Source organism: Mytilus trossulus, chromosome 1 (genome assembly GCF_036588685.1).
Source record: "Mytilus trossulus isolate FHL-02 chromosome 1, PNRI_Mtr1.1.1.hap1, whole genome shotgun sequence".
NCBI lineage: Eukaryota > Metazoa > Mollusca > Bivalvia > Mytilida > Mytilidae > Mytilus > Mytilus trossulus.
This window is the reverse complement of record NC_086373.1, coordinates 66,028,031-66,049,883: the sequence shown is the minus strand read 5'-3', so window position 1 is coordinate 66,049,883 and position 21,853 is coordinate 66,028,031. Positions and strand designations below refer to the sequence as shown.

Genomic DNA, 21,853 nt, shown 5'->3' with positions numbered 1-21,853 from the left:
AAAATAAAAGTAGTGATCGATCTGAAATGGACTGAAAAATAAAGAATTGGAAAACAGCAACAATTTAATGGTAAAAAAGAAGTTTTTTTCTATGATAGTCTAGATAAAATATGAACTTAATTAAGAATATAGAAAAATAGCAGGCATAAAGATAGAGAAGTATAAAAATATGTGTTATATACTTATCAATTGTGATAAAAGGGTCTTCATTTTTTACCAAACGATAAAAAAAAAACCTTAAGTTTATGTATCAGTTTAAAATGTATCCGTCGGCTTCAAAGTTGAAATCAGGTTTTTAATATTTTTCTCGTCAAACGTTTCATATTATTGGCTAATCTGTAACGCTACTACCAGAAGTCAATATTCAAAAATAAATACCGAAATTACGATAATTTGACACTATAAATTTTGTTCACTATTAAATCGGTAAGATATTTTTAGCTAAAAAATTTAATGGCGGGAAAATTAAAGTTTTGTGATCAGAGTTACTTCCCCTTAATTCCATAGCGACTGCATGGCGTGGAAAATGGCGGCGTAAACTTTTAAAAACATAAACATCAAATGACAATTCTCACTTGAACAGAATAATAATAATTATAACTGCGAAATGGCCGCACTGTTGAAGAGTGCTGCGGTTGCCTCTATAAACAGGGGTCAACCAAGTTCTTTCTACAGCAAGGACAAAACAAATCCAGTTTTCCAGTCGCTGGACCAAGAAATCAAAAAGTTTATGGGTTATATGCGTAAACGAAATAGCCCTGGCTACAAAAAGCCTGCAGACGAACCTTCTTCTAGAGCGTTAGTATAAGAAATTTAATAATGTAAATTGCCATCCATAGGCATAGATATGCAATTAGCACTAGCAGGTGCTTCCCCTTGCATTTGTAAATGGAGAGCATGATTTTCATTACAAAATTGCATGTATCCACCAATACCACTTTGTTACAAAGCAGTATGTAAATGGACTAAGCTGAAGAAGTACTTCATTAGCTCAACCACTTGCGGCAACTAAGGGAAGCAATCCCGTAACACTTCCCCCACCTCACGAATCATCATTCCAAATAATAATTATCGTACCATTGCAGAGGGGAGATAAGAGGGGTCCTGATCCTGAAATCCCGGTTTAAAAACACGTAATCCTGATATACCGGGGTTTAAAAATACGAAATCCCGAGGTCCCAAATCCGAAAAAAAGAATTCCCGGATCCCTCAAGGGTGAATCCTGAAATCCCGAGCTTAAAAACACCTGATCCCAGAGTCCTGATAAAGGTCCTATCCCCCTCATTGCAAACTCTTACCAATGTCAACTTGGCTGCTAAAAACAAACCTGTACCAATGCAAACTTGTCCACTGCTAAGTCGTACCACAGTGAATTCATACCATACATGTAATATAATTCATTACAAATTTAAGTAACATTGAATAGATTTTGGTAGTCATAATTGTTTCTTAAATGAATTTTATTCAATGAGATAATTCAATATTTATATTGTTTTGAAAGGTTTTTTTCGAGCTATATATAAAACATTTATACATTGAATTTGATTATATTTTTAATGGGATGACTTCATAGTGGTATGAGTTTATGTTGGTACACCTTTACTTTTGGGGGTAAGAGTTGACTTGCTTCTATCATCATGATCATACCATTTTGACTGTCACATAATGCAACATACGCTAGCTTTTTTTTAAAAACTTGAACATAATATATATTTGAGAAAGTAAATTTATCAATAAATATCTGCATACATGTATGTACATGATGTATATTAAAACCTAATTACCATTGATAAATTTTGATAAATAAACTAAGGATGAATGAACTAAAGGCAACTGATCTGATCATGCTGATACATGTACCACTTTTGAGCAGGTTGGGGACAACCCACCAAATGGGGGACTATTCCTGAAATGAGTAACAATCCCTCATTTGAGTAATCATTTTATAGTGCTAAAAACAAAATTTTCTAAAAATGGGTCTTTTTAGTTAAAATGGCACAAATTTATAGAAAATGGAACAACTTCTTCCAAAAATAATAAAATTTTCTAACTTTTTAACAGGCTTATATCTTCTAAAAAAATCAAGATAGGGATAACCATCTTTTGAAAAATTTGCTGTATTTTTCATGAATATGTGCCATTTGAATAAAAAAGACTTGTTTAAAGAAAATTTAGTTTTTTACCTGTAGCACTACCAAATGATTACTCAAATGTGGGATTGTTACTCATTTGGGGAACAGTTCCCCATTTGGTGGGTTGTGCCCAACCTGTTAAGTTGTAAGTCGTCTTATCTATCTAATCTATGTCTTTCTCAAAAAATTAGATGGTGAAAAGAAACTAGGTTATATTTTACATCTGGCTATACATATGTTTGCATTTGCACACGTTTCATACTTGTAAAAGAAGTTAACAAAAAATAAATTGTGCAAGCTAACAAAAAAATTAAAAAAAATTTGTGTGCATGCCAATTTTCAATTTTTTGTTTATATAAATATTAACTGGTAGATCTATGGTAAGATAAACATGTAACATGTTGAGTACATTGAAGAGCTTAATATTTGAATATTATTGAATTGTTATTTGTTACCTCTATTCTAATCAGTTGTTGAAAATGAAGAATAAGATAATAACCACTAGAAGGGATCTGTCTGTGTAATGGGTATGGCCAATTATAATTTTTTATTTCGTATAAAAAAATCGGAATTAATTCTACGATTTAACAATTAACAAGTTTTATGTTGGGATTTGTCTATTACACTGTATTTACATTGTGAGAAAACTTCTGTTAAATGAATGCCACCTGTCACCTGGTCACTGTACTTTAATCGAAACAGCTTTTAAAAAAAAATATATTTGAATGTTTTCTAAATTGTTTTTTTCTTTTAGGTCAGACACCCTGTTTGAATTGTGGAACAAATATGAACCAAAGCTACCAGAGATTTACTACCAGGAAAAATTGCTGCAAATGGGCGATTTTCTGATGACTGTTCGGGTATTTAGAGTTCTTTATATTTTCTGAAAATAATTATATTGATTACTGATTTCCCCTCATCAGTTTAGAACTGGTAGAACAGTGTCCTATTTTATTTCCACAAGCTGTTATCCATATAATAAAGCTAAAAGATCAACCAATCAAAATAAAATTGAAAATGGAAATGGGGAATGTGCCAAAGAGACAACAACCCGACCATAGAGCAGACAACAGCAGAAGGTCACCAACAGTTCTTCAAAAGATCTTATTGTATTTGGTGTTTCAAGCACAAATTTTGTTTTCTGAGTACTGATTCAAGATTTACAACCCAGAGTACAGGACTTGTGTACACGTCTTAGTGAGAAACCTGCTATTAACAATTTATTATATTTATGAATTTTATATTTTAGGAATACAGTTTAGCATTATGGCAGTGTTATGACAGATATCTTTTACATTTTGGTAACATCAATGTGGAAGAGATTACTGATGTTGATATATTTAGAATGACATTTTTTCCAGAAGGTTTTGATAGTGAGAATGCTGGATTGACAGTAAGTCTGAAAAAAACCCCAAAAAACATTTTAATACTGAAAAGAGAATGTACAATACTCAATTAAACCAAAAATCAAGCTCCTATTGCAAGCAAATTATATTATGTAAACAAGAAATAGGTTTGTTGTTTGTTATTTTTGAAATTTTAGTAGATAATTAATTGTTTTCTGAGAGACAACTAGATATATGTTTGATAAAATACTATGGTAGTTATTGATAGTGCAAATAATTTGGATAAACTGTATAACATTTGGACAAACATGCAGACTGAAAGAGATATATCATCATAAGGAACTATTATTTTCTACCATTGGTACAGGAGTTGGAACTTTAAGTAATAGTTCATTACCGTAGATGTAAATTGATCTGAATTAAAATAGAATTAACTCATTTTGAAGGGTTCCAACCATAAATATTAAAAAAAAGGGGAGTAAACAAAGATAAATCTAAGAAAGATAGAAAACAACATGACTAAAGAACAGTCAACAAAAAACAACAGAGAAAATTAGAGATTGATCTACCACAAACATCAATTAATTAATTTTCTACGACTATAAAAAAAAAAATTATCATATAGAAATATTTTTACAATTTGAATCTGAATGTGTAGCAGTAATTTTAACTTTTCTACAGAAAAGGGAATTTTTTGTTAAGCAGGTAAATTTATGTATAATTTTAACGTAAAGCTTTGATACTGTATGTTAAACAATTCAAAGTAAACTTATCTTTAAACAGGTGTAAAACAGAGTTGTCTCCTCTTATAAATGTTTAAATTTTTGATAACTGTCATCTTAAGATGCATGCTATACACGATACTCACACAAATTAAGTTTAAAGTAAATTTTATATTCAACATAAAGTTATTTGATAAATATTCAACTTGCTGATAATTAAATTATGTTTTTTTTCTTCAATCTAGTCAAAATGGGAGACAACTCATTTTCACCAGAAACTTTTAATCTGCATGATACATGTTTGTTGTGCATATTTAATGTTTAATAAAAATATTTTTGAAAAAGATTGCCACAGATTGTATTCATATTTCAAATGTCATTTAAAAAAGAAGATATAAATAACATGAAATGAATTAATAAAATAACATGCATGTTTAAATTGTGTTACTATAATTGTAGGTAGATTTCAAATGCATGTTTATTTGTGTGTTCAAATTGTATTATCAATCAACTAACTACATAATTATGCAGTAACAAGTGAAAAATAAAAACCTTTACTCATGCATGTACATTTTGGCAGACTGTCATTCCATACTCCAAGACAAATAATCCTGCAAAATAAAAAAGACATATAAACATGAAAAGAAATTTAGGCCTGATATTTTCTAATTAGTTTATTTATATATTAACAAAAAATCTGCATGAAGCTTAAGACAAGCAAAAATCAGTGTTTTCTTTAATTACCAACTAATGGTTACAGCAAAATCTCAGGATTTTATTCCATTTCTCAATTGTTGTCTTAAAAAAGGGATATTTGTTTTACACAGCATTGATTTTAAGTTGAAAATGTTTTTAGAAGAAATTTTAAACATTTACATGTGGAAAGACATTGCATTATTTTATTTGTAGGTAAATATGTCTGAAACAAACCCCTTTTTGAATTGAAAAGTTTTAAATACTGTTATTAGATCAGACATGTTTATTCCATAACTGTCAGAGGACTTAAAATAATTCATTTGAATATGTTCCAATCAAAGAGTTTAGTACTGACAAATTTTGGTTAAAATTTTTCATTCTAAAGGCATAAATTTTAATTGATTTTTAACTTAGAAAGGTTGATTTATCATAAATTGATAATCTGATTTGTTTGTTTCAAGAGAATTTACTATTTTTAAATTTCTACTTTTACTTTTTCAGTTTCGAGCATTAATGGGGAAAAGTATCAGCATGTACCAAACAGTTCGTATGGTTGATCCCAAACTTCAAAATACACAGTCAACAGACAAATGTGTACATATACTGTCTTTTCTTAGACTTGTGATGCAGGTTGTATTGCCAAAGGAATCTTTATGTTGGCTTGTTTACAATGGTAAGTGATGTTGTAATGATAATGTTCAGCTTTTTCTTTATTATAGAATACTCGTTATTACTAAGGGTTAAAAAAAACCCCAACATTTGCCATATTCTAACCCCTTTTTTCCCCGACTTCTTGTTTGAATTTCAATAATAAAGATTTTTTATGTAAAATCTATTACTCTGTTTTCCGTAAACACCAAACAATTTAAATAGTTAGATTATTATAATTGTGTTTCCAGCTTAACAAAAGTCAGAATTGTAAAACAATGTACGAAATACTCAAAAGTTAGAGCAAATTATTTCAACTGGACCAACATGAGCAAGTTAGCACCTGGATGGATTCTTGAATATTGTTCTTTTTAATATCAATCCATTAATAAAAAGTAACTGAGGAGTTATTTTGTTTTCATTTTCTAACACTTTGTATTCTTTAGGTACCATCCATATTTACAGTATATCTAGACATCTGATGTCCCTTGGTCATTCAGCTAGGGTAAGTATAAAACTAGCAAAGATACAGTGCATGGCATTGAATTAACTATTGTGTATTCACATAGGTGAATCTGATTTTCAACAATTCAATAAAAAAAAGTCTTTTAGTCCATTGATTTTAAAAATAAAAAAGTATAAATCAATCAAATAGTGATGTTCATAAGACAGTAATTAAATTAATCGGTTCAGTACTTATATTCTGGAATTTAGCTTACTTTTTTTCGGCCAAACTTCAAAATCCCAAAATAGCATTATTTAGAGCTTCGTTATTATCAGAAATGAGCAACAGCCCAGGCCACAAGATATCTTGTAAAAAGATGTTATTGTGGGTTTATTTAAAGATACTGGTACCGTTTTGAAGATGATCCATGGAGTATAAGACATTATATGAAAAATATGTTCTTTAAATTTACATTTCTCAAATATTCATGCATGGTTTTAAAGTACAAATGTAGTGTTGTTTTATTAATTTCAGGTTTTAGAATTCCTGTTATGGGCATGTATGTGTATGGAGACGTCTGTCCCACTGCTGTCTGTCAAATATTTACCATGGAGATCAACACTTTACACAGCTGTTTGCCAGTCTTATTTTGATTGTAAAGCATCACATCATGCTGAGGTATTTAAGTTATAACCCTTGACTGAATTCTTCTTAAAATAAGTGTAGATTAACTATTTTGCATAGGCCTTAGTAGAAATTTGTATTAAGCTCTTCAGTCTGAGTTTGAAAGTTGGATTTTTCTTCTAACATGCATTTTCAATAGATACTTTGTACCAAGTTCCAACAGAGATTTACAATTTTCAGCTGGAAAAATCTCTGAAAAACTTGAAATTTATGATATATGTATTTAATAGTTTCTGAGGAATTTAACTAAAATTATTTCAAACAGATCATAGTTGTTTTTAAATGGTATATTTCTGCCAGGTGAGTATTAACTCTAGGCTTTAGGAACCTAATAGAATACTTTAATGAGGATATTAACATATACACTTTCATTTTAGGCATTTGCAAGAAGAGGATTAGCCAAAATCAATGAATTGAACAAATTAGAAAGTTTAAGCAGTGCATCTGAAAGTGCTGATTCAGCAGAATCCTTCAGACATGCCACAGTTAAGGTGAGTAATTATTTATTTTAGGAAAGTAGAATTTCTTTGATATTGTTTTAGGCAAAACTTTGCTTCATAGTGTATACATGTACAAATTGTGTAAGGTAATTGGTCAATCTATTGTATATATGAACCCCAGACTGCTGTCCATGATTTAAAAAGCTAAAACCATCAAAAAAGAAAAGTGATTGAATAAGACAGACATGTCAGCAGTTAAGAGAAAGTCACTTTTATTTCAAGACCTCAGAAAGTGTAGCCAAAAAAAATCCCTTAAAAACCCTTTCACTCTGCAAATGCACATGTAAGTGACCAAGCACATTATTTTCTATCTTGTTTTATAAGGAATTTTTGGTTATTAAAATAAAATCCAAAATTTTGAAATTCAGATGGCAGTTATGGTATTCAAACGGTCTGTGTATGAAACAAGAAGAAAACCAAAAGAATGGTTGAGACCAAAGACCAGAGCTAACTTGGTAGAGGCAAAAAACATGCCATGGCCTAGAACACCAACTGAGAGATTATTAGCTGATATGTTTGAAGGAAGTGCTTCCCAGTTTCTGTGCATTCTAGAATCCCTGAATGATACAAATCGTCGTATCTTACTAACATCCCCACCAGCTGCTGATAGAGAAGTAGAAATCCTTGATGTATATGCTGAATTATTTATGTCTGGACAAGAGATCTTAGCAGGAGGTGGTGGATTGAGAGGAGCCTCAATAAAACCACAGAGTCCCTATCACCTCCCAGCGTTAGCCGGAGTAGTGTCAGATAGGTCATTGATAGCAATGGCTACTAAAGGAGAGGATGGAGCTACTATTGATGGGGCTATAAAACTTGTCAAGATGGCCTTCTGTTTCGAGCAGTGGGATGTATTTGATGCATTGATTGAAAGTGTCTTGGGATATCTAAGGGTAAGATGTCCAGATTACTTTTATTATTTTCATGTTTAAGATTCTTGTATACACTGACGATTTTTTTTTTATGTGTAACGGTTTTTATGAACACATATTTGACTTGGATTTTTTATTTCTTGGTTTTCCTTGAGTTTGCTAACAAACTTTTAAAAACAATTATATTTCGTTGAACTTTTAAATTCATAGTAAACCTTTACCAACGAAATCTCAAAAATTGATAACCATAACCATGAAAAATGAATCCAGAGTAAAATTTTCAAAAATACACAGTTGGAATCTATTATTTGAAACTCTCACATACTTTTGTGTGGCATTCAAAGCAAAATCTTTTAATAAATGACTTCAAGCAATTTTCCACAAGTTTACTGAAAATTGCAAATTTGTTAGTCCACACTAATTATGGTGAATCCAAAGCATTAGTTTCAAAAATCATAAACACAATATGCTAAGTCATGTAAGTAAATCAGTGCATTTCTCTTCAAAGCTAATTATCTCATAATATTTCCAACAGCTAATAGGTGAGGAAAAATATTCCTGGGATGAAAAAGCTTTAGAACTGCTCCTAGCATTTGAGAAATTAAACCCAAGTAGACGTCACAAGCGAACAGTAACATCAATTGTTGAAGATGATAAAGATACAAGCAAAGATAGAGAAACCAAGGACACCAGTCACTCATTTAAAGATCATGAAAGTGCATTTGGTGGAACTGGCACAGGGATTACACAGCAAGTACCATCTTCAAGGTCAATGAATGTCAATGATGAAATGATACTTGCAGCCGAGTGTCTTCTGTCTGTGATCAATGGACCTTTTCAGCCTTCTGGAATTGAAGTAGACATTATCGTAGATGCTGCCCTGATTCTCTGGAATAAGACAAAGAATGTATTCCAGAAACACCAGACAGGTTCTAGTGACAACCCTAAGTACCTGACTAAAATGGAAAACCCTAGTAAATGGGTGTTTCTACTGGATGTTGTACACAAGGCTTTGTGTTGGTGTGGTATTAGTAGTGTGGACCCTGCACTTACTGCTGAGGTTGTTCTTAGATTGGCTCTGGTACTAGAGAGTAGTGCTAATATTGATGAAGGTTTGTTTTATTTAAGTGAATTGAAAGTTCCTTTTTAAACATAATTTTTGACAATGATAAATGCACACAAAAATATCTGAATTTATAGTAAAAGGCTATTTAACTGCAACATGTTTTACAGTTTTGCTTAATCTAAATAGATTCAACAATCTAGAAGAAGAATGGGTAAGCACATGAATTTTTATGTTGTAAATATGAATTTCATATTAAGCATTGTTAAGTCAACCATTATTAATCTCATCCTAAAGGTTAGATATGTTTTTTTTCAGGTGATCCTGGTGGAATTAAGGAGTCATCATTTTCTGACACCCAGCCTACAGATGGCAGTCAGCTTTTGGTCAGTCGAACATCCATGTTATCTATGTCAATGATCAACATGAATCCACGTAACCAGCTCCTCCAGGCTCGCGACATACTAGAGTTAGGATTACAGAATGTTGCATATGCCAGAAAAGCTAGTGCTAAGCAAGATGGCACAAGCATAGCTGATGTGTCATGGGCTAAGGTATTTTTTATGCTTTTGATATTAAATCACTAATTTTATGAAAAGCTATGTGAAAGAAGCAACACAAGATTCTATAGTTTATCATAGAGGTCTATGTGTTGTTTGCACCTCCGCTCTTAAATGATGCCCAGGCTCCAATTCTGCATAAAAACTGTTGATTGACATCAATTAAGACAATTTTTGTTTGCAGAGAAAATGGCATCATGGTTAATGGGGAAGGTTTTGCAATAGTTACAACCTGTGTTTTGAAAATTTGGAATTCTTTAATATAGGAATGCAGGATTTTCAGAATGCATAGTAATTAATCTGGTTAACTTGTCTATTATTCATGTTAATCAAAATTCACATGAATAAATGCATGCATTACTTTCTATAAAAGTAACAGTATTAAATTCAATTCAAAAATGTATTGGAAAAATTGTACCCTAAGGAAAATACAACACTGCTATTTGTGAATATAATCATAAGATATTAAACTGATTATTTGTAACTTTTCTGATACAGTTCAAAATATGTATATGATATTATTAATAGCTTGACACTGAAATGGAAAAATGTCCCACTATGATTAGGGACGATATAGAAATACAAAGTATAGCTGGCAGTAATGCCAGTTCTCTAGTGAGTATGGAGTGACTTCCCCTTAACAGAATAGACAAATCCTCTAACAGGTCTTTATTCTGGAGAATTAACTGCCTTCTTCCAACTTATGGGTTTAACTCCAGTGATTATTACACATTTTACATCAGAGGCCAAAGAAACGAAATTTCTAGTTTATGAACACTTTCCACAGGAAGTAAATTTTATTTGAGAAAATTACAACAAAATTTTGAAATTGCTTCAAATATCTGATGGTGGAAAATACTAATTGAAAACCTTTCAATTCTTAACCTCTTTTTTGGATGAAAAAATAAGTATAGATATTTTATGTTTTGAAAATTTAATTAGTAAGAGTGAAGCTAAACAAATATTTTTGAATTGCTTAACATGTGTAATAACAAGATGTTATTGAAAACGTTTACATGTTTGGAAATTTGTTTTTAACTTTATTTTGTTATTTTTAACCATATATGTTCTAACAAAGGTACAATGAAGTTATACCTGTTTTGTGTTGGTTCGTTCTTAATATGTGGTGGTATAATGTTTATAACAAATTAGACAGAACTTGAATGTGATTAAGTTCTGTTACTGTTATAACAAAGTCTTGTTCAATTCATGCACCATATTATGTCAAAGATTAACTTCTTATGTGTGGACGTAAAACTTAAGAGACAGAATTTAAAACCAGATTTAAACATTTGAAGCAGACAACATTTTCAGTTTTCACTTATGAAAACTTGTGTGACTTTTCAGGCTCAATTTTAATAAAATATTGAAATATTTTGACTCCTTAAAATGTTTAGAAAAAAAAGTATTATAAATCTATCATAAAAGCATTCAAACATTCACTTGCCATGTCTCATCAGTATTTATAGAATTTTTGATTTTTGTTTTTGTTTTTCCTTTTAGTTTTAGTTTTATATTTCTTGCATTTTATGCCAAAATAGCTCCAGTTTAAGAATCTTTCATCTAAAGATATTTGGATTCAAAACCTCTATATTCTTATACTTAATGATAAAATTATGAGAAAATATCTTTTTAGGTGGTAGGGCTGTGATTTATATCTTTTTTTTTTTAGACAAACAAAAACTTTTATAACAAAAGGGTATTTATTGTCTCAAATTAGTTGACCTTAGTATTAAGGTATGGACCTTCTTAAACTTTGATTCAAAATTAAATAAAAAATACCTGGCTTATCGGATGAGTTTTGTTTATTGGCTTGATTGTGCTCTGTTGAAAATTCAGTGGCAAATATTTCATGCATATTCAAAACACTTAGGAATTTTGGGGCTTGAAGTCACTGTAATAAAAATGCATGTCAAAGAAAAACAAATGTTTTTGTTTTAAGGATTTGAATGAAGATGTTTTCACACCAGACCCTCAGACAAGAGAGAATACAAAAATAACAGATACGAAAGAAGAGGAAGCGCCAGGACCAAGAACAAGGGAACCAACCACAATGACCGAAGCAAAAGACGAGGATGCTCAAGCCAGCAAAATGGACTTGATACCAGAGAGTATGAGAGGCTCTGCCATGGCAGTATGGAATACAATTAAAGATCTCCATTTGGAACTCATCTTGATGTATCATAGGGTCAGCATTAAACTGACCAGTCTGGCCCCTGAACCAGCACCTAAGAGTAATCAGCCATTTAAAAGGAGAACCTGTTCCAAAATGGAATATGTAAGTCAATATTTGTAGAAACCAATTATATCTGATGATGTGGAAAAGAGGGTAATTATTTATTGGGTAGGAGAAAAGAGAAGACAAATCAAACAGACCTAGAATATTGCAAATTTTGCTACAACAGGTAAACCTATAATTTCATGTATGTTAATGACTCGTTTTATTATTTGAAGGCAGCTTGCTTAAATTTTTTATGATTTTTTTTAAAAATAGATTGAAAATTGTACCATACAACAATTTAAGATTTTTGGTATTGCATTTTTACTGGACTTGCTTCAGATTTGTACATTCTCAAAGAAGTAAAAGTCAAATGAAACTTTACTAATAAAAAAAATATCCAATGGAGAAATGTTTTTATTTTAGGGAGAGGGTGGAGAAATGATGAGTAGTTATGTAGAGAACTATGAAGAACTGTTAACCAGATGTAATAGAAACCAGTTATCTAAATCTCTCCTGCTGATGCAGAGGTCACTGTTACTGAGTGATGGTGTAGGATATACAAAAGAACAGAAAAAACTTCTAGAGGTAAAATATATACAAGATCAATTAACTTTTATATTTATCTTCCATGCAGAAGAAAATAGTGGTAGGAAGCTATGATTATGTGTTTGCTTGTATTGCTAATTTTTTCTTTAAAACTGCTTACAGTTGAAACAAAACATCTTGACTTTAAATGAGTTATGAAAGTAGAAAAATTGGAAAGTTTGGAAATGAGATTCTTAAAATTGCCAACTTTTTTGCCTATTTCCAGCTGATAAACAAAATGTGATTTGGTTGGTTTATAGGTTTTGATTGATTTAAATTTTGTTTCTTTATCAAAAGTCTGTTCTGTTCTTAGATTTTGCTATTGTGGCAGTCTAAATAAAGGAAAAATGAAAGGGTTGTCATACCTAATGTTTCCATGTTAAAAGAACATGTTCCTTATGCATGTTATGAATTTGAAGAAAAATAGAATATGTGGACCATTATGAAAAATATTAAACTTTCAATACTAAAAGGAGTATGACCAATAAGGGTCCTTCCCCTCCCCCGTATATTAAATATAATAGTTCAAGATGAAAATGTTTAAAGTTTATTCACAAAGATGTAAGAATGTAAAGAAGAACAATATTTTTGTTAAGTCTTTCTTATCAATCATTGACCTTAAATTCAAAATTGACCAAAACATAGTGTTAATGGCTTAGATAATAAATATCATTACACATTTTGTTTTTGTTTTTAATGATTTTACAATCTCACTATACAGGATGCCGTAGCATGTATACAGAAAGCTCAGACTGAGGAGAAAATGATATTCACAGTCAATAATGCTGTAGTTACTGATCCTAAACCTACCAAAGTACCAACAGCACCTATACTTCTGTGTAGAACAGATACCATGATGATATTTAAACCTTCACCTTTCAAATCTGAGGATGGACAACAGGTATGTTGAATTTTACACCTATAACTTATTTTCTTGACACTATAAAAAAGAAGATGTGGTATGATTGCCAATGAGACAACTATCCACAAAAGACCAAAATGACACAAACATTAACAACTATAGGTCACAGTACGGCCTTCAACAATGAGCAAAGCCCATACCGCATAGTAAGCTATAAAATGCCAAGATAAGACAATGTAAAACAATTCAAACGAGAAAACTAACTGCCTTATTTATATAAAAAAAATGTTCAGTTTATTCTGAATTTTACCTTTGTTGAGAATATTCATGAAATATTTGTACTGAAAGTTTAAACACAACAATCAATTTATCTGAATCTAACAAACAATACACACAAACCAAAAGTAAGTATTTCCTGTGTCCAATTTAACAGTTTTATTTGAAAGGTTTCACTGATTATGAAATTGCCTTTAAAATGAGACAAATCCATACGGAATAGTATTTTATGAAAGGCCCTGCATGACAAAAAGTGAAACAGCCTGTTTTATGCTTAAAACAATAAACCAGAAAACAAAAATTTGTTACGAGGCTTTACCGATAGAAGATGTTCAGAAAGTTTAACAATAGTGTAAAAATTTAATATTTGCTCTTATTTTGTGATTATATGTTTTAATTTTCATGATACTTAATTTTGAAATATGTTATATTGTTTAATTCAGGTTTCATGGTACAAGTTGTTTGCAAGGTCATCATCTGGAAGTAATGTGAAAGTGAGGCTCAATGATTATTTCTTGCCAGGAACTGGAGAATCTGTAAGTCTAAAAAGAAAAAATTGAAAAATGAAATAGAGATAGATATTTAAATTTTTCTTTTGTACTTTAAAATCAGGATTTTGTTAATTCTCTTATTTTGGTAATGAGCTTGATAAATTTCATAGTTTTTGGAGTCTAACCAAGTTGTGAATAATTACACACAGACTAATCAGTATTTTGCCGTGTTCTTTTGACTATTTTAGAAGACACACTTATAGCGAACCAAATGAAAGTTTTCCACAGAGTCGTCTGCTCTTTACCAAGGTATTTAAACTTTTGCAAGTTTAATACCTGTCCCATTGAATCAATACAATAGCTATTGTTCTATTTGTAGTTTATTCACTTGGACATTTAAATTTCTTCTAGGAGAAATCTATCACTCATTGATTAATTTGCCTGACCAAAAAAATATCTTCTTTGTTGATTGAAATACATGTATAAACTCACATAAACTGCGTGTGATACAGTATTTATTCAATGTCAATAATATATATTCAATCTGTTCAAAATAAGCACTGATTTTATAATAAAAAGTTGAATTTTCTGATTTTTTAGCTCACCTGGCCCGAAGGGCCAAGTGAGCTTTTCTCATCACTTGGCGTCGTCCGTCATCGTTAACTTTTACAAAAATCTTCTCCTCTGAAACTACTGGGCCAAATTTAACGAAACTTGGCCACAATCATCCTTCGGGTATCTAGTTTAAAAAATGTGTGGCTTGACCCGGTCAACCAACCAAGATGGCCGCCACGGCTAAAAATAGAACATAGGGGTAAAATGCAGTTTTTGGCTTATAACTCAAAAACCAAAGCATTTAGAGCAAATCAGACAGGGGTAAAAATGTTTATCAGGTCAAGATCTATCTGCCCTGAAATTTTCAGATGAATCGGTCAACCCGTTGTTGGGTTGCTGCCCCTGAATTGGTAATTTTGTGGAAATTTTGCAGTTTTTGGTTATTATCTTGAATATTATTATAGATAGAGATAAACTGTAAACAGCAATAATTTTTAGCAAAGTAGGATTTACAAATAAGTCAACATGACCGAAATGGTCAGTTGACCCGTTTAGGAGTTATTGCCCTTTATAGTCAATTTTTAACCATTTTTCGTAAATCTTAGTTATCTTTTACAAAAATCTTCTCCTCTGAAACTACTAGGCCAAATTAATCCAGACTTGGCAATAATCATCTTTGGGGTATCTAGTTTAAAAAATGTGTCCGGTGACCAGACTATCAAATCAAGATGGCCGCCACAGCTAAAAATAGAACATAGGGGTAAAATGCAGTTTTTGGCTTATAACTCAAAAACCAAAGCATTTAGAGCAAATCCAACACGGGGTATAATTATTAACAGATCAAGATCTATCTGCCCTATAATTTTCAGATGAATCTGACAACCCATTGTTGGGTTGCTGCCCCTGAATCGGTAATTTTAAGGAAATTTTGCTGTTTTTGGTTATTATCTTAAATTTTATTATAGATAGAGATAAACTGTAAACAGCAATTATGTTCAGCAAAGTAAGATTTACAAATAAGTCAACATGACCGAAATGGTCAATTGACCCCCTAAGGAGTTATTGTCCTTTATAGTCAATTTTTAACAATTTTCATAAAATTTGTAAATTTTTTATTAACATTTTCCACTGAAACTACTGGGCCAAGTTCATTATAGATAGAGATAAATGTAAGCAGCAAGACTAGTAAAGTAAGATTTACAAACACATCACCATCACCAAAACACAATTTTGTCATGAATCCATCTGCTTCCTTTGTTTATAATTCACATAGACCAAGGTGAGCGACACAGGCTCTTTGGAGCCTCTAGTTTGCTTATAACTATGAAACCAAAGCATCTAGAGCAAATCTGACAAGAAGTTAAATTGTTAATCAAGTCAATATCTATCTGCCCTGAATTTTTCAGATGAATTGGACAACTGGTTGTTGGGTTGCTGCCCTCCAATTGGTAATTTTTAAAGAAATTTTGCCGTTTTTGGTTATCTTGAATACTATTAAAGATAGTGATAAACTGTAAACAGCAATAATGTTCAGCAAAGTAAGATCTACAAATAAGTCAACATGACCTAAATGGTCAATTGACCCATTAAGGAGTTATTGCCCTTTATAGTCAATTTTTAACAATTTTCATTAATTTGGTAAATTTATGTAAATTTTTACCAAATATAGTTCTCTGTTACTAATGGGCAAAGTTCATGATAGATATAATTGTAAGAAGCAAAATCGTTCAGTAAAGTAAGAACTTCAAACACATCACCATCACCAAAAGACAATTTTGTCATGAATCCATTTGTGTCCTTTGTTTAATATGCACATAGACCAAGGTGAGCGACACAGGCTCTTTAGAGCCTCTAGTTTTAAGTACTGCATGCATTTATGTTTCAAAGAATCTGCATGTTTTTCATGGTTCTTCAGTTATGAAGAATACATTTATGAAGACCTTTATTTAAACATTATCATTTTAAGTTTTTATTTATGAACAGACTAAAAAATAGCAAATTTTAATGGGAAAAAGGTTGAAATTTGATCAGAAATCAACTTTTAATTTTGAAATCAGTGTTTATATCAAATAAATTGAAAATGTGATATTGATTGAATAAATACAACATCACATGCAGTTTTATAATTACAAATTTGTACATGTATTTCCATCATTGACAGTTCAATTTTTTGTTCAGGTAAATTAATCAGTGACTGATAGATTTCTCTTGCAAGAAATTTAAATGTCCCATTGAATAAACTAAACAGAGAACAAAAGGTGTTGTATTTGTTAGTTTGGACAATAGAACTTACAAAAGTTTAAATGGACAGGTAACTTGCAGGTGAATCTGTTGAAAACTATGATAGGATTCGCAATAAATACAACTTCAAATTCATGTTTGTGATTTTGATAAATTTTAAAGACAAAAGTTGATCAGGTGAAAAATGTTTTTATTTATAGCTGATATATGTATGTAAAATCTTATATATGCACATTATTTACCAAAGTTATAATTCATCACTAAGTTATTTTTGATAATCACCAGTTTCTGCATCATCTAACAGTATTTTTCATCTTTATTAGGTGCCAAGCAACCAATCAGAGCTAAGAGTATCAGGTTTGAAACCAGATGAGAAGTATGTTTTTGCCGTAGCAGCTTATAATGGTGATGGACAGATCATAGGAGGTGGTATAGGAGATAGCTCTAAACCAATCTTAGCATCAAGTCCACTACCTGTACTGATGACCTGGGCTTTCCTTAGTCAGGTAAGTTACTTCATTAAGTTTTCAGGTCATAAGAGGTGGTATAGGAGATAGCTCTAAACCAATCTTAGCATCAAGTCCACTACCTGTTCTGATGACTTGGGCTTTCCTTAGTCAGGTAAGTTACTTCATTAAGTTTTCAGGTCATAGGAGGAGGGATAGGAGATAGCTCTAAACCAATCTTAGCATCAAGTCCCCTACCTGTACTGATGACTTGGGCTTTCCTTAGTCAGGTAAGTTACTTCATTAAGTTTTCAGGTCATAGGAGGAGGGATAGGAGATAGCTCTAAACCAATCTTAGCATCAAGTCCCCTACCTGTACTGATGACTTGGGCTTTCCTTAGTCAGGTAAGTTACTTCATTAAGTTTTCAGGTCATAGGAGGAGGGATAGGAGATAGCTCTAAACCAATCTTAGCATCAAGTCCCTTACCTGTACTGATTACTTGGGCTTTCCTTAGCCAGGTAAGTGACTGCAATTATATTTTAGATAATTGTACAAAAAAAGAATGTTTTATACTGACTCAATTAAGATTTGCCATCCTTATTGAAAAGGATGTTTCTAAAATAAGTTCTATTGCAAATTTTTGGAAGTGAATCTTCAATAACTTAAGCAGTCAGAGCTCAGACATAAATAAGTCTGAATCTGCTTTTGACTCATAGAGGTCTAAATTTGTAAGTTTTAGGATTTGTCTCCCTTTAATGTAAGACAAAATACGACTTGAATAAGTCTAATTTTGTTAAACAAGAAATAATTGACCAGATACAAAAAGTTGCAAATATCGACTCCTACAAGTCCATGAGTGATCAAAATTGGTTAACTTCAAGACCCACGCATATTTATAAGGAGGTCATGCATCTAAATCAAATAATGACAACATTGAAAGCCAATGCTTTGCCTTCAAAAGAAAAATATGATTGAGAGTCTAAAAAATCGGAGATAATGTTAATTAACCTTACAATGCAACCACCTGGAATCACACTTAATGAGGTAAAAACATCTGTGTTTAGTAAGGATGTTTAATTAGATAATTAAATATAGATAGCTCAAGTCCTTGTGAACTCTCATACAGGTTTTTGCTGTCATAGGTGGTGTAGTTTGGCCACAAAGTAACATTAAGTTTTTTCACCAACATAAATAGACCTAAACAAGTCTGTCATTTTCTGACTTAGATAAGTCTAAAATTGAAACTACATTTTTATAATAAATACATGTTTCGACTTATTTAAGTCAAAAACAAAATTAGACTTGTTTATGTCTGAGCTCTGACTGTTAAGTGACAACCATAACAGAATGAAATTTATGATATAATTTACATTTAAATTTATAAGTAGATTTTTTTCTCATTCATATGACTTTGACTTTCATGTGAGAAAATGTGTATATTTGTTATTTGTGGTAATGAGAAATCAGAAATTATCTTGATGGATTTAATATTACATATACTACAGAATACTTTTCAAGAGTAAAAAGTTTTTAAAATTATCCAAGAAATTCTATTAGGTTTATAAATGATGTTTCAATAATATTAAAATGAAAGATTTGCAATAATAAATGCATCTATAAGATTTTGAAAAAAAACCCACTTTAATATACATACAATTTGTATTTTAGATTGCCTACCAGGTTGGATGTTATGACATAGCTAAACAGGCCTGTAATGTTTTATGGGACCATTTCATTGCTGAGCCTCCAGAACCACAGAAAGTGACCTACAATACACAGTCAGAGGGAGCCTTTGCTATAGATCTGATGAAGTAAGTATCATTTAACTTATTTTTTCCCCCAAATGAATGAAAAGGAGCTGTGGGGCTACATTATTTGGAGAGCAAAGTAACAACACATGATCATCAAATATAGAGACGTGCCTATTAAAAATTATTAAACTTAAAGTTCTTGTTTTAGTTTAAACAAGAAATGGGAATACCAAATTGAGCTTACAAATGGACATATCTTCCACTCTGTAAAACAATGTGTTTTAAGAAGAATGACATATTTACAGCTGAATATCCATCATGGACACTAAGACACTGAATCATTGTAATTTTCTGTTATTTCAGATTAAACCAGAAAGTAGTATGCCTGACTTCTCCTGTATTGTTACGACAGTTCCTGACCAGTATCTTCATCAATGTAGATATAGCTGTCAGAGAGGGACAACTTTTCTGTGATGTCATCAATGATCGAGGACCTTTACTGAAAGGACAAGTAAGTAATATAGATCTGTATTATTCTAAAATTTGGCATAATAAATATTTGGATATTTTGTTGTTAGGTTGCAGTCTCATGGACAAATACCCACACACCCTTGTACACAAATAAATCTTTAAATAAATATTATATTTTATAAAATAGATTTTGAAATTTTGAAATTAATGTTATGAAATTAAAAAAAAAAAATCTAGCTATTTGTTTTTGGGATACGATTGCTTTTAAGCAATCTATAGACTTATACCATTGGCTCAGGATAATGCCCTCACGTCAACCGTTTTATTCTAAATATTAAGGACCATCTCAGATTCTTATGATTGTCTTGGTTTAAAAGGTAAAAACAAACAAATGGATTGAAATTAAACAACTTTCCTATAATTTCCTTTTCATAATCTTCATGTTTGATATATCCCTTTACTTATATGTGTGTTTTCAACAACACGGAAAATCAGAATTAAGCAGTATTTAGTGTTTTTATAAATTTAGAAGAACGTCGGAGAGAATTCCCCAGTTGTGATAAAAATGCGAGATTTATCTGAATTCCGATAAATCTATTTCTGTCATAAAAGAACTGAAGAGGAGTTTTACTTGTATGTCACCGTTATTAAACTGATATTTGATATTGTACTTCCATATAGAAATAGAGAACCATTTAGGTTTAATATACGTTCTTACTACAGGGTTTGTTTAGGTAATTATGTGCATGCATATAGTTTTCTTGACTTCAAGGGGTATTAGATTAAATGGTTGCTCTGGATTCCCCACTTAATTGATTAATTTATAACTCATGGGATCCTTTCTATGTATGTCTGCTATTGAGGGTTATTGTTGTTGCATAATTTTAAATCATATGCATCATTTAAATTAATGTAGCTCACATCGTAAAGGTTTCACTTGAAAACCCCTTCAGGCGAAATGGAGTCTTCCATATTATTGTTTCGAGTTGTCTCCCTTACGGAAGTCACTTCCATGAATTCTCAATCAAAACAACACCTTGAGAAAAATTAACTTGATATGTCGATAAATATGGTATTATATTAAAAACGATCACAATTTAAACAGAAGAATATGTACGGAAAGGAGTCATGATCACTGACCCAAAGGAAATTAAATATTTAAAGAGTTAGGAATGGGGTTCCTCCTAGAATTAATGTAGGAAAATAGGTGATAAGATACGAAGTGAAATACTTCTCTCACTTTGAGTCTCAGTGGAAAGTAAACTTGGAATTGATAGTACAAAAATAAAACACAATAGGCCTAAATACATTGTTCATACACTTTTAAACTGGATTGGCTATTTTGTAACTATTCAGATTACATAAATTACATTTTACATGTGCAGTTAAATTAGTTTTGAAAATAATGTTATCCAGCTACATGTATACATGTGTCAATGAAAACAATGGCAATCGTATCCCTCAGAGCAATCTGCTCTTTGATTGCCATTTGACATGGCTTTATCATGATACATTTTTTTATCAATAGTCTTAAAGACCATTGATAACCTGTTTATCACTGTCACAAACTATGCCAATGACACTGGCTCATGATGTTATAAGTTTGCACTCAAAATGAAAAATCTCATATCACTTGAGTACAGTGATATGAAAAGTTATCACACAAAATGATCATTGCAAAATTTTAGAATACAGCAAAAAAGGAAGTTATTAATATTTCAACAGAAAATATTCACCTACTTCTAATAAAGTTGACAGAAGTTAGCATACAACTTCCATATCACAATTTTAAACCTGATTTCTTTCTTTCAGTTGAGAAGACTAAAGGAGTGTGAGAAAATGATTGTAGCTATAGAAATGGCTGGATGGCTGAATGAAGCAAACTTAGCTCTACAAGGTGTTGTACAGTGTTATGGACTGCTAGCTCCTCTAATATTCTACAAGATACCGTCAGTGGCTGTAATCCAGGTCAGATACTTGTTTAATCTTAGGCCAAAATATATGCATGTTTTCTGTCTCCAGCAAGTGCAATTGATCAGGATTCTTTTTTTTTTATTTGGGTATTGAGGATTTAGACATGTAAACATTTTGTAATTTCTAATGTTCTGAAAATTTTTCACTTGATTTTGATCAATCTTATTACAAATTTATCTGAATTATCTAACAGAACTAGAATTTGTAGTCTACTCGTACAGCACACTATTTATTTCTTAAATAATTTATTGGAAAGGCAGTTCAATTTTTAAGGCTCAGTTATCAAACTTTGGAGGGCTTTTGCACATTG

At 31.2% G+C, this 21,853-nt stretch overlaps 1 protein-coding gene across 3 annotated transcripts in view; it reads left to right on the top strand.

The window, feature by feature from the left end:
- Positions 1–508: 508 nt before the first annotated feature.
- The window catches only part of LOC134682382 (cilia- and flagella-associated protein 54-like), a 67,250-nt gene continuing 45,905 nt past the window's right edge, over positions 509–21,853 (top strand). For all 3 annotated transcript variants that reach the window (XM_063541764.1, XM_063541763.1, XM_063541765.1), the window contains exons 1-19: positions 509–798; positions 2,887–2,992; positions 3,382–3,525; positions 5,398–5,569; positions 5,991–6,049; positions 6,524–6,667; positions 7,051–7,164; positions 7,542–8,066; positions 8,581–9,157; positions 9,427–9,662; positions 10,197–10,283; positions 11,611–11,946; positions 12,313–12,474; positions 13,196–13,375; positions 14,056–14,148; positions 17,223–17,405; positions 19,016–19,158; positions 19,462–19,609; positions 21,382–21,537. In XM_063541764.1, coding sequence (XP_063397834.1) covers positions 608–798; positions 2,887–2,992; positions 3,382–3,525; positions 5,398–5,569; positions 5,991–6,049; positions 6,524–6,667; positions 7,051–7,164; positions 7,542–8,066; positions 8,581–9,157; positions 9,427–9,662; positions 10,197–10,283; positions 11,611–11,946; positions 12,313–12,474; positions 13,196–13,375; positions 14,056–14,148; positions 17,223–17,405; positions 19,016–19,158; positions 19,462–19,609; positions 21,382–21,537 — 3,756 coding nt within the window. In that variant the 5' untranslated portion in view covers positions 509–607. The remainder of the gene's footprint in view (positions 799–2,886; positions 2,993–3,381; positions 3,526–5,397; positions 5,570–5,990; positions 6,050–6,523; positions 6,668–7,050; positions 7,165–7,541; positions 8,067–8,580; positions 9,158–9,426; positions 9,663–10,196; positions 10,284–11,610; positions 11,947–12,312; positions 12,475–13,195; positions 13,376–14,055; positions 14,149–17,222; positions 17,406–19,015; positions 19,159–19,461; positions 19,610–21,381; positions 21,538–21,853) is intronic.